Source organism: Ranitomeya variabilis, chromosome 3 (assembly GCF_051348905.1).
Source record: "Ranitomeya variabilis isolate aRanVar5 chromosome 3, aRanVar5.hap1, whole genome shotgun sequence".
NCBI classification, from domain to species: domain Eukaryota; kingdom Metazoa; phylum Chordata; class Amphibia; order Anura; family Dendrobatidae; genus Ranitomeya; species Ranitomeya variabilis.
In genome coordinates this window covers 101,596,514-101,610,126 of record NC_135234.1, presented here as the reverse complement: position 1 = coordinate 101,610,126, position 13,613 = coordinate 101,596,514, and the positions used below count along the sequence as shown (strand labels likewise).

The 13,613-nt window shown below is 40.2% G+C and overlaps 1 protein-coding gene across 1 annotated transcript in view; it reads left to right on the top strand.

Moving 5' to 3' along the window:
• Positions 1–13,613, top strand: part of MYL10 (myosin light chain 10) — a 77,577-nt gene that overhangs the window by 9,246 nt on the left and 54,718 nt on the right. The window contains exons 2-3 of the mRNA XM_077299441.1: positions 1,838–1,927; positions 5,347–5,422. Of these exons, the coding sequence (XP_077155556.1) occupies positions 1,838–1,927; positions 5,347–5,422 (166 nt within the window). The remainder of the gene's footprint in view (positions 1–1,837; positions 1,928–5,346; positions 5,423–13,613) is intronic.

The following is a 13,613-nucleotide window of genomic DNA, read 5'->3' as shown; positions in this document are numbered from 1 at the left end:
AGTACCTTGTAAACCTATGGAAAACAAAATCCACAGTGCACATGCTGCAGAAAAAACGAGCGGAAACGTAGCTTAATTTATTCTGCAGCATGTCAATTCTTTGTGCGGATTCAGCAGCGGTTTACACCTGCTCCATAATAGGAATCCGCAGGTGTAAAACCGCAGGTGGAATCCGCACAAAAACCTCAAAAAAATGCGGTAATTCCGGAGGTAATCCGCAGTGTGGTTTACCTGCGGATTTACCTAAATCAGTCTGGAAAAATCCGCAACACTTTCCGCAACGTGTGCACATGGCCTCACAGTATAAAGTATAAAATGTAAAAACTATGGTAATTTATTAAGTAAATTAACTTACGGTAGGTCCTTTGTCAACCCAGAAACTATCTACAACTTGAGATTGTATAGAACTTGCACATTAGATAAGGACATAAGCATATAAGTATGCAATAAATAATAGACCTGTCCACACTGACTCCACATGAATAAATCAAATAGAAGTACATTAGCTTTCCATTATAAGGCAATCTAAATAAGTGGCCTTATATACTGTAACATAAACCATATGTATAACTGTGTCATTGAAATGCCCCTTTAGTTATATGATGAGAACTGAGTATTTTAACTTTGTATCACTCAAATTAAAATCCTCATAATTATTTTACACATAAACATATGTCAAGCCCGAACTCCTCCCGTAGACGCTGAGCAATTATAAAATAGAAGTCTAAGCCATTACATATTTCCGCAGAACAATATCCTATAAAACACAAACTACCTCAATGATGTTCTCGTCTAGAGATTAGGAGTATCATGGGGAGACTTTTAGGCTCTTGCTTGCATGAGAATGTGAGGTCACACCCAGATCTATCACCGGTTTATGTGTTATCTTAATTTATGTTGTGTAATAGTTATGTGCGATTTGGCGATCTTAACCTGTGAATCAAACAATGCTCAGCTCCCTGCCTCTAGTATTGGGTATGAAAGGCGCCTCAATTTTCACTTACATGGATACGGTTCTTTAGAATCAGCCGCGCAACCAAAATGAATGTTGAACTTTGCACAGCCATGTAATTGATTCATTATTAAGAAAAAAAGTTGTTGATGCAAAGTATTAGGAGAGACAGCTGAAATCACAGATCGTGTGTGTTCTGCACATGACTTGAAATACATGGTGGTGTCATTATCTGAGCATATAGCGGCAAAAGTACAAGGGTGTAAGAGAGGTTGAATTTGGAATTTTAATAGTCCATCTGTGAACTTGTAAAGCTTGTTCTGAGTGCACATTTGTGGGAATCTATCAAACCAAGTTTTACTTTAACCAGTTCAGGATTTAGCCATTTTACCCCATTCCTGACCAGGCAAAATTTTGGCTTTTATCACACATGCAGTTTTAACAGCTCTAAAAAATGTCCTGGTTCAGACATTGAAATAATAGTGATATATGGATCTTCAACTTGATGTAATTTTTATGATTTTTTTTCTTTCTGCTATTATTAATGGAATAGTTTAAAGAAAAATAAATAATACGTGTGTCTAAATTTCACATTTTTTTTAAAAAAATAATATTTACAATCCCAAAGGATCGATAAAAAAATTTTCTGTTCCCATTTCCATAGAAATTATTTTTATATGTTGGACATATTTTTTCAACAGGGGCCTGGCTATCTATAAACAGCGATTCCGACTGGCAGTGTTTCTTTTTATGTTTCTTTTTTTCTTGAAATTATGCTCATAACTATAAATTACAGAATAGAATAAAGTTAGAATTGATTTCACCAATGGATGTAATAACTTGTGAATTTCAATTGTCTGCATTTTTGTTTATATTTTTTTAAAGTCTCCCAAGAAAGCAAAAAAGAAAGTTGATGGAGCTGGTTCCAATGTGTTCTCAATGTTTGATCAAAGCCAGATCCAGGAGTTTAAAGAGGTAACTATGCTGACGTTAAGAATTTATACTACTCATTTCTATTACCTGGAACTTCAAACTAATGGTCAAGTGTTTTGATCAAGACAGATGTATGAATGCGATGATGTTTTAAAATCCATTCATTCTGTATAGTCCCACAAGTGTCATTCTTGCAGCTATCCTGCAGAGAGCAAAGGGATTAATCTTCATTAGCCAAGTTCCACCTTTGGCTGAAGACTAACTGAAGCTTAGGTTGCACAGCTCAGTGATTCTTTGTCCTAATGCAGACATGGTAGGGTGGAGAGACTTCTGCTGCAGACAGTTGTCTTACAGGCACACACAAGACAGCGAGAAGAAGGTGTGTGGGTATGGGGCAGGAAATTCTGAGATATACAGAGATTTATTTCTATGTTTCTTAGTTTTATTTGTTATATTAGAGTGTTGTGCATCGATTCATGGGACTCTTGGCCAGATCAGTAGTCTATGGGACGCTTGCAAATCTCTTACCTTCTGGGGCCAACAGTGAAGCTTTTGAAGTCATTGGCACATCATGCCGCAATGATGACCTCACCCCAGCCTGCATAATAAAAAGCTGCAGGATTCTGGACAGTAAGAGAATTGTGAGCCTCCCGTTCAGTGGCCAGAGACTACTAACCTGGCCGATAGACCGCAGTCCGGTGAATTGATCCTCCAAATTATATTACTAGACAGCATAGGATCACTAAAATGGAGGATATTAAAGGGGTATTCTCATCTCCACGATCCTATCCCAATATGTAATTAGTGTACCAATAATAATATTAGCAAATACCTCCAATTAGAAATGTAGTATAGTTCTTCTAATTCGCTATGTCACTTACTCCATGTTCAGGGCATTGCAGTATCTTAGGTATCCATGGTTACGACCACTCATACTGACAGTTAGCTACTTATTAGGGTACATGCCCACTATCAGGAATAGCAGTGTTTTGGACACAGCTGATCTGCGCTGTGTCCAAAATACTGCATTGTTCAGTACAAGCACAGTGGATGGGATTTATAGACATCCCATGCCCACTGAGCTTCTATTTGATGCAGTATAACCTCACCCACGGCGCGGGTTTACAAGCCGCCATATGTCAATTTCTGTTATGGAGACTTTAGTCTCCGCAACAGAAATTTCCACAATAGAATGTATTGGACACTGTAAATCCACAGTGAACACGCATGGATTTACCTTCGTAATTAGAATGCAGCATTTTGGACGCAGTGAAAAGTGTCCAAAGCACTGCTACTTTCTGATCGTGAGAGTGTAACTTTAATGGTCAAAACCATTGATATCTAAGCAACTGCAATACCCTGCACGTTGGGTAAGCGTCATAGCTTATTAGAAGAATTATACTACAGTTCTAATTGGAGGTATTTGCTATTATTATTAGTAGTATTACACATACTACATATTGGGATAGGATCTTGGACATGGTAATACTCCTTTAAGAGAGATATTACTGATGTATTCATTATTTTTTTGTGCACAATTTATGTTTAGTGTTCCTAAAACTAGTGTGCATGGTCAGGGCAGATCCATAAAACAACAGCTTATGAGTATAAGAAACTCCAAAACATAAAAGGTCAGAATTTTACAGGAATTCATAAAATCATAACCGGATATCTTCAGATCCCATTCCTGACTGATGTTACTGTGATTGGATAGATGGCTGCGCCTATGGCACTCTTTAAATTTAGCTCTAAGGGAATTCTGACAGCTGAGCAAGTCATAGGGGAAGTCATATGTGTAGTCATGTAGTCCTGGCTTCAACGACAGCTCCACGGGTACCTGACACATAAGTAGTGTGCTGATGAAGCTTAAGCTGGTAGATCTCACTTTGCTTATTACTCTTTGATGCTACAAAAGACTTTTAAGAGATGGACAGCTTTTGCCTTGGTTTAGGGCTTGTGCAGACCACTGTAGTTTTGGGCCGACTACGATCCGTCAAAACATCAGATCGCACTTGGACCAATGTTTTTCAACGAGGCCGCGCACATGTCCGACTTTTTTGCAGCATACATTATTTGTGTCCGATAATCAGATGGCACTCACCCATTCATGTCTATAGATAAGTGGAAAACATCGGACCATGCTCGGATGAGATCCAAGTGCTGTCTGATTTTCACAAACAGTCTGAATGGAGAAGATGGAGAAACTTTTTTTTAATTCTTCACATCCTAGAAAAATGGATCTCACGCTGACCAAACTCTAATTAGCATAATCGGACTGTTTCTCTCCGATGAAGAACATACAGTCATCTGAAGCTGCCCTTAGAGTCTCTATATCTGATGACAAATTCTCTATGGTATGGACTTTAGGGTAGATTCACAAGACAGTGTGAAAAATCATTTAGAGTTTCATCCAGAATAGTGGGACGATTTTTTTCTCACTTAAGTTCCATATACAATCCGTTTTATTACAGCAGCAGTTATTAATCATTTGCAGTTTCCAATGTTACAGAATTGCAATGTATCCATAAAAATCGGATCCTAAACTGTGTCATCCAATTTTTTCTCACACCCGTAAAATAGAATGGGTGAGTCTCATCTGATTTCCGTAGGAAAATCGTGCATGCTGTAATTTTTTTCACATTCTTATTCAGTCACTGAAAAAAAAATATTATTCTGCACTGCCCCATTGTATAACCTTGGTCGGAGTGTGATCTGTTACGGACAGCGCTTGTCCCAAAAATACGACCGTGGGCACAAAGCCTAATACTGATGAAAAATAAGCTTGTTTCTAAAATGTTTAGTACTTCATTAAAAAGCAAACTCTAATTATTAGGGAGTGATTGACTACATTTTATGGACAGTAAACTATTGGTTCCTATTAGTGCGTGCTGGATGGAGAACCATGAAGAATTAGATACAGGATATGTAATCTAGAGATGTGGAGGCCAGAAATGTAAAGCCATAATGGCACATTACTCTAGAGAACTTCATTTCTTGGAGTAAAGAAAGTATTTTATAGTTTGCCAGAAGATCAAATACATCTACAGTCTGCAGACTCGGATGTTTTTCTGGATTCTGTCCATAAACAGTTGGTTAATCAGAGAAATCATTTTGTGATGTTCATTTGTTGCACGATGTCATTCTAGCTTTGGGTATTGTTGTCTATTCAGCTCCAGTAGAGAGTTAATGCTGGCTGTATCTAATCGTATATTGGATCCCATCCAGCAGCATATTGTGCCGAGTATTAATTTAGTTCAAGGAACTTGGGGTGGGTTAATTGTATTTTAATTAAACCCCTTGTCAGGATTCATTAGCATACTAAACGTGCCTAATTCACACAGGCTTTGTTTGTTGCTTATTTTTAACTGAAAGTGAAATGTGTCACAGGCTGTAAGCGAGGATCTGAGAGGATGGGAGATCCTGCGGATCTTACTAATGCTACGCTGTTTCCTTGTCACTAGGCCTTCACCATTATGGACCAGAACAGAGATGGCTTCATTGATAAAGGAGACCTGAGAGACACATTTGCTGCTCTGGGTAAAAGAAAAGTGATATCTAAATCAAATTCACATGCTCAAATATGTAGGAAATGATTATACTTAAACCGAAGCTGCGTGAGTCAAAGGAGATATGTCAAAGTCAGCGAGCCAAAAGGGAAGTCTGCCAAACTGATTTAACGTGATCCCCTTCTTTATGGGTTTGGAACCACTATGTGTTTAGTGAAGCAGGGTCTTACTTCTTACATTTTACTGCAATGTTGCTCATTTATGTGCATGTTTGGAACTATACAGAAAAACTAAGTACACCCTAATTGTATTCTATAGCTCTACATATCAGGAAATGATAATAATAACAATGATGATAGTACAAAAAACAAACATTTCGTCCTTAGAAATTCTATACATACAATCTCCAATGAAGAGCTGCACATTACACACTACACATTACAAGTCCTCTTTTCCTCTGAAGAGGCAATTTGCACATTACAGTAATTTTTTTTTTTTTACCAAAAATGTAGGCCAAAATCGCAGAAACACCCCATAGGTCAAAAGCTTTTAGAACCAACTTTAAAAGCAATAAATTGAAGTAATTGACTATCTGTTTCTCCTTCTTCAGGTATTTTAGCCCACTCTTCTTTACAATGACACCTAAAGTCTAATTGTTGTACACATGAAATTAAGCAACTTTGAGATATATCTTATCAGATAAATCTGCTTCTTTTCTCCACCTAGATTAATCTTTCACTCTCAATTCAGGGGTAAGATCTGTAAAATATGATTTTGGTGAAGACAGATTTTCACACAACGGAGATGACAGTTGGTGCTTTCAAAATTCTGTGGAGAAGGAAGGAGGAGCTAGAGGCAGACACAGACTTTCTGCTGCAAGTCCCTCCTGAGAGTTACAGTTCTGCATAGAACAGAATGCTGTAGATAAGCCCCTGATGCCGGTGGCCTTAGCTTATAGGCGTGTTTTGGGGTGACAGATTCCCTTTAATGGCGATTACTAAAAAATAATATTATTTGCATTGGTATGATCAACTGATATTTTACAGCTATTTAAATACAATGCCAACCTGTATCAGATAATCACCCAAATCTGGACAATATCACTTGGATAAAAGAAAATTAAAAACTTAGCAATGAAACTACAGGTCAGGATCAGGGATGGTCATCTCATGTTTTTATGGTTTTGAAAAGTTCCATTGTATATTGGAAATTGTTAATTCTTATGACAAATGTGATACTACATATGGCATCTTGAAGAAAAAAAACATGACAGTAATCGTGGTGCCCTGCCTTCATCTCCAGTGGCTCCCATCTAAGCATCAGTCCATATACAGTAGTGACAAGAGCATATTCAAATGAAATAGAGACTAAGTCCCAACTGTAAATCCATTCTGATTAATTGTATAAGATTGTTTGGTGTGAATGTCTTGTAGATACATGCAAAACTAATTTAAGGCCATGGCTTACACTTAGCGATTGCAGACAGATTTACAAGCAGACACATTTTAATATCTTCATAAATGTTGGAATTCAAAAACAAAAAGGGATAACACAATGAGAACAATTGTATACCGCATATACCCATCATACGTGGTAAAAATGTTTAGCAAATTTAATAAAAGTACACTTTTTTGTACTTTTTTAATTTCTGCTTTCCAGTTTTTTTGGTATACTGTATATACAGTGGAGAAAAAAAAGTATTTAGTCAGCCATCAATTGTGCAAGTTTTGCCACTTAAAAAGATGAGAAAGGCCTGTAATAATCATAGGTAGACCACAACTATGAGAGTCAAAATGAGAAAACAAATCCAGAAAATCACCTTGTCTAACTTGGCAAGATTTATTTAGCAAATTATGGTGTAAAATAAATATTTGGTCATGACTCATTAGCAAAAGTTCCTCTCAATATTTTGTTATATAACCTTTGTTGGCAATGACAGTGGTCAAACGTTTTCTGTACTTCTTCACAAGGTTGCCACACACCGTTGGTGGTATGTTGGCCCATTCCTCCATGCAGATCTCCTCTAGAGCAGTGATGTTTTGGGCCTGTCGCTGGGCAACACATACTTTCAACCCCCTCCAAAGGTTTTCTATGGGGTTGACATCTGGAGACTGGCTAGGCCACTCCAGGACCTTCATATGCTTCTTCCGAAGCCACTCCTTTGTTGCCCTAGCGGTGTGCTTGGGATCATTATCATGCTGAAAGACCCATCCACCTTTCATCTTCAATGTCCTTGCTGATGGAATGAGGTTTGCACTCAAAATTTCATGATACATGGCCCCATTCATTCTTTAATGTACATGGATCAGTTGTCCTGTTCCCTTTGCAGAGAAACAGCCCCAAAGCATGATGATACCAACCCATGCTTCACAGTAGGTATGGTGTTCTTTGGATGCAACTCAGCATTCTGTCTCCTCCAAACACAAGTTTTTTTCTACCAAACAGTTTGACTTTGGTTTCATCAGACCTTATGTCATTCTCCCAATACTCTTCTGGATAATCAAAATGCTCTCTAACGAACTTCAGATGGGCACGGACATGTACTGACTTAAGCATGGGGACACATGGCATTGCAGGATCTGAGTCCCTTGCGGCGTAGTGTGTTACTGATGGTAGCCTTTGTTACGGTGGTCCCAGCTCTAGGCAGGTCATTCACTAGGTCCCCCCGTGTGGTACTGGGATTTTTGCTCACCGTTCCTGTGATCATTTTGACCCCACAGGGTGAGATCGTGCGTGGAACCCCAGATTGAGGGAGATTATCAGTGGTGTTGGATGTCTTCCATTTTCTTATTATTGCTCCCACAGTTGAATTCATCACACGAAGCTGCTTGCCTATTGCAGATTCAGTCTTCCCAGCCTGGTGCAGGGCTGCAATTTTGTTTCTTGTGCCCTTCTCGTGTCTTTTATACTGATAACAAGTTCAAACAGGTGCCATTACTACACGTAATGACTGGAGGACAGAGGAGCCTCTTAAAGAAGAAGTTATAGGTCTGGGAGAGCCAGAAATCTTGCATGTTTTTAGGTGACCAAATACTTACTTTCCACCATATTTTGCTAAATAAATATTGCCAAATCAGACAAGGTGATTTTCTGGATTTGTTTTCTCATTTTGACTCTCATAGTTGTGGTCTACCTATGATGTCAATTACAGGCCCCTCTCATCTTTTTAAGTGGAAGAACTTGCACAATTGGTGGCTGACTAAATACTTTTTTTCCCCACTGTAATTTCTAATAATATTTAAACCTTTAATATCTGGACAGACTGCATTCTGCAGAATAGTACAATATTGAAGGGAATTTTTTTTAGCAAGTTTTTACTATATAATCTGAAAGCAATATGATATAGGGACAAAGACCCTGATTTCAGTGATGTGTCAATAGTTTCAGTTTCAATAAAGTAATTGTTTATCAGCAGGAGATTACACTAGAGACCTAGTTGAGCAATCTTGAATCTTGAACAATGGGCAACGGCTAAGGGTATGTGTCCACGTTCAGTTTTGCTTCAGGCTTTGGTCAGGATTTTATGCAAGTAAAATCCTGACCAAAAATGCACCTGAGGTCACTGGCAGGTCACCTGCGGTGTTCCTGCGTGTTTTGCTCATTGTAGCAACATGCTGCGTTCTTAAAAAACGCACCGCATGTACGTTTTCGTGGGAAAAACGCATGCGTTTTTTCCTGCACAGTGGAGATGGGATTTCATTAAATCCCCTCCACTATGCTGTAACATCTGGACGCTGCGTTTTTGACGCTGCGGCTCAGCGCTGCGTCAAAAACGCAGCGTTTCCTGAACGTGGACACATACCCTAAGGGTATGTGCACACGTTCAGTTTTTTTTGCTTTTTTTTCGAGATAAAAACGCTATAAAAACTCATTAAAAACGCATACATTATGCATCCTATAATTTAGAATGCATTCTGCATGTTTAGTGCACATGGTGCGTTTTTTTCTGCGAAAAAAACGCATTGTGGTAAAAAAAGCAGCATGTTCATTAATTTTGCAGATTTTCCACGTTTTTCCCGCAATTCTATGCATTTGGAAAAAAACGCACAAAAAACACACAAAAAAGCGCCAAAAACGAGTGAAAAACCGAGAAAAAACGCATGCGGATTTCTGGCAGAAATGTCCGTTTTTTGTCAGGAAAATTTCTGCTAGAAATCCTGACGTGTGCATAAAATTATATCTACAAAATGGATGGACTAGAACTAAGCAATAGCACATGTGAAAAAGACTTGGATATAGTAATAGATAACAGAATGCACATGAGTAAACAGTTTGAAGAATCAGCAAAAAAAGGCAAACACAGTTCTAGTATGTTTTAAGGGAAGTATAGAGTCTAGATCTCATGAAGTAATTATACTCCTCTACTCCAGCTTGATCAGACCTCTTCTGGTCCAGTTTTGGGCACCACATTGAAAAGAGACATTGAAAAACTGGAGCGAGTTCAGACAAGAGCTACCAGAATGGTGAGCGGACTGCAAAGTATGTCCTATGAGGAATGGTTAAAGGATCTGGGAATGTTTAGCTTCCCAAAAAGAAGGCTAAGAGGAGACTTAATAGCTGTCTAAAAAGATCTGAAGGGATGTCACAGTGTAGAGGGATCATCCTTATTCTCCTTTGCACATGGAAACACGAGAAGCATTGGATTGAAACTGAAAGGTAGAAAATACAGATTAGATATTAGAAAAAACAGGGTGATCAATGAGTGGAGCAGACTGCCATGAGATGTGGTGAGAAGAGATGGGAGGACACCTGGATTTCCGGGCTCAGCGGGTTCGGCCGATCAGTTACAAAAAGTTCGGGTTCAGGTACCAGAACAGTACCCAGAGCTGAACACAAACCCGGACCCCATTCCCTTGAATGGGGGTCCAAACATCAAGTGTTTGCCACGCTGTAATATGCATGACAGCGCGGCAAACACTGATTCTGATCAGTGGTAAAATTATCACCGCTGGTCAGACAGCCACGGTTCCCATGCTGTCAAAAGGCAGCATGAGCGCGTAGCTGTGATCAGAGGTATAACGTTTACCTCCGGTCACTGGCACTGGTTTGATGGGACTACAGTGAGAGCAGGAGCGGCTGATTCATCAGCTGGCGCCTGCACTGTAAATAAATAATTTAAAAAAAACGGCATGGGTTCCCATGTATTTTTGATAACCAGCAAGGCAAAACTCACAGCTGCAAGCTGAAAACCTCAGCAAGGCTGGTTACTCACTTCTAACCCCCTGCCACAATCCGCTACACGTTTTCCCAAACATGATAACCTCAAATCCATTCATCCAGCCCCCGCTCCCCCAGTCCCCTTACCTGGAGCACTATGGAATGCACGCTCCATCTGCAAAAAACTGCCATTTATCCATGACCTCTTCATCACCAACAAACTCTCATTCCTCGGCATCACTGAAACCTGGCTTACCCCCTCTGACTCAGCTTCTCCAGCTGCACTTTCCTATGGCGGATTCCATCTCTCTCACACCCCTCATCCCAGCACCAAACGTGGTGGAGGAGTTGGCTTGCTTCTGTCCGACACCTGCTCCTTTACCCCAATTCCGCTACCACCCTCCGCTACTCTTCGCTCGTTTGAGGTGCACTCCGTCCGCATCTACTCCCCCTCCAACCTCCAGCGTGCTGTCATGTACGACCCTCCAGAACTAGCCATCTCCACCTTTCTCGACCGCTATCTTGGCCTTCTTTTCTGCTCACTTTCTAAAACTGAACATGGACAAAACAGAATTCATCATCTTTCCCCCATCTCACTCTACCCCTCCACCAGATCTATCCACCAAGGTCAATGGCTGCTCACTTTCCCCAGTCCCACATGCTCAGTGCCTCGGGGTGATCCTCGACTCTGCCCTCTCTTTCAAACCACATATCCAAGCCCTTGCCTTCTGCCCTCTCAAACTCAAAAATGTTTCGCGAATCCGCGCATTCCTCGACAACGAAATCTCCCGCCTTGACTACTGCAATCTCCTACTCTCTGGCCTCCCCTCTAGCACCCTGGCACCACACCAATCCATCCTACACTCTGCTGCCCAATTAATCCACTTGTATCCCCGTTAGTCACCAGCCTCCCCCTCTCTGCCAAGCCCTTCACTGGCCTCCTATGGTCCATAGACTCCAGTTCAAAACCCTTACTATAACATACAAAGCCATCCACAACCAGTCTCCTCCATACATCTGTGACATGGTCTCCTGGTACTTACCTACATGCAACCTTCGATCCTCACAAGATCTCCTTCTCTACTCCCCTCTTATCTCTTCTTCCCACAACAATATCCAAGGCTTCTCCCGTGCTTCCCCCATACTCTGGAACTCTCTACCCCAACACATTAGACTCTTGCTTACCATAAAAACCTTCAAAAATAACCTGAAGACTCACCTCTTCCGACAAGCCTACAGCCTGCAGTGATCCTCAACCTACTGAACCGCCACACAACCAGCTCTACCCTCTCCCAGTGTATCCTCACCCATCCCCTGCAGACTGTGAGCACTCGCGGGCAGGGTCCTGCCTCCTTCTGTACCTGATAGTGCCTTGTTTTTTGCTCATGTTTATTGTATTTGTCTATATTTGCCCCCTTTCCACATGTAAAGCGCCATGGAAAAAATGTATAAAAATAAAATAAGTATCAAGAATAGAGGGTTCCCCACTTCTATTTTTTAGTTATTTAAATAAATAATTAAAAATACTGACCTGGGATCCCCCCATTTTTTACAACCAGCCAAGCTAAAGCAGACAGCTGGGGGCTGGTATTCTCAGGCTGGTAAGGGGCAATGGATACTGTCCCCCCCAGTTTAAAAATAGCAGCCCACAGCTATCCAGAAATGGAGCATCTATTAGATGCGCTAATTCTGGTGCTTTGCCCATCTTTTTCCACTTGCCCTGTAGCGGTGGCAAGTGGGTTCATATTTGGGGTTAATATCACCTTTGTATTGTCAGATGACATGAAGCCCACTGCTTAGTAATGGAGAGGCATTTATAAGACACCTATCCATAACTAATCCTATAGTTGTATTGTAAATAAAAACACAGCAAGAATAAAGTCTTTTATTTGAAATAAAACAAAATAGACTTTTCCATTTTTATTTAAAAGTAACATAAACAGTTATAATTACCTATCACCCATTCCATTGAATCCCTCATCTTCTGTAATAAAACAAAAATAAAAAACAGCAATATCCTTCCCCTGTCCATCGTTCTGTCCCACAATGTAATCCATGTCTGGGGGATAAATAGTTTCAACCTGGTCGGGGCCAAGATGCGACCATCCAGGCTGAGATCCACTGATGAATAAGCTGCCGCGAGTGCAGCATCAGTGCGCAGCGGTGACATCATCAAGGTTACTGCCGGTCTCTGAGGCTGCGTTCCCAGCCAGGCTGAACTGCAGTGACTTTGGTAAGATCACGGCAAGCACAGTGAGATAGTCTCATGGTGCAGCACTGAGCTCAGGGAGTTTACTGCAGAAATTTCTCACAGTGAACTGCGGTGAACGCTCTAAGCTCAGCGCTGCACCGTGAGAGTGTAAATAAAAAAATAATTTTTAAAAACGACAGGTTCCCCTGTTGTTTTGATAACCAGCCAAGTAAAACACACAGCTGGGGGCTGCAACCCACAGCTGTCAGCATTAGCAAGGCTGGTTATGAAGAATAGAGGGATCAACATGCCGTTTTTTTAATTATTTAAATAAATAATGACCCTGGAGGTCTTTTACAACTCTAACATTCTATGATTCTATGATTTAACTAGTTGTATCATGCGATGTAGTCCTCCTCCTTTCTGTAACCCACTCCTACTACTGATTAGCATTTTTATGCCAACTTATATTGTACACAGAAAGCTGATAATCAATGTTGTGGATGGGTTACACAAAGCAGGAGCACTACATGTCATGAGGTACACAGCCTAGTAAGTAACACATCACTAGGATCAGGGTTTCTGCCTCTACATCAAGTTGCTAAGATCAGAGCAATGAAATGTAATTGTACTGCATTTTCATGGTGACTGTTTCACTTTAAGTCATATATTAACATTGTAATAACATGTATATAGTCTAATAGTATAGATTCATATCTGTTTAAAAATATATTGATTGGCTCTCGGAGACCAAGTTTAAAGAAGTTCGAGATTAAAAAATGTTTTCAACTTTTTCCAAAATCACAAAGGTACATTAAAAAAAAGTCCATTGGCAGTTTAAAAAATACAGGGGAGGATTTTTGGAAACTGCTAT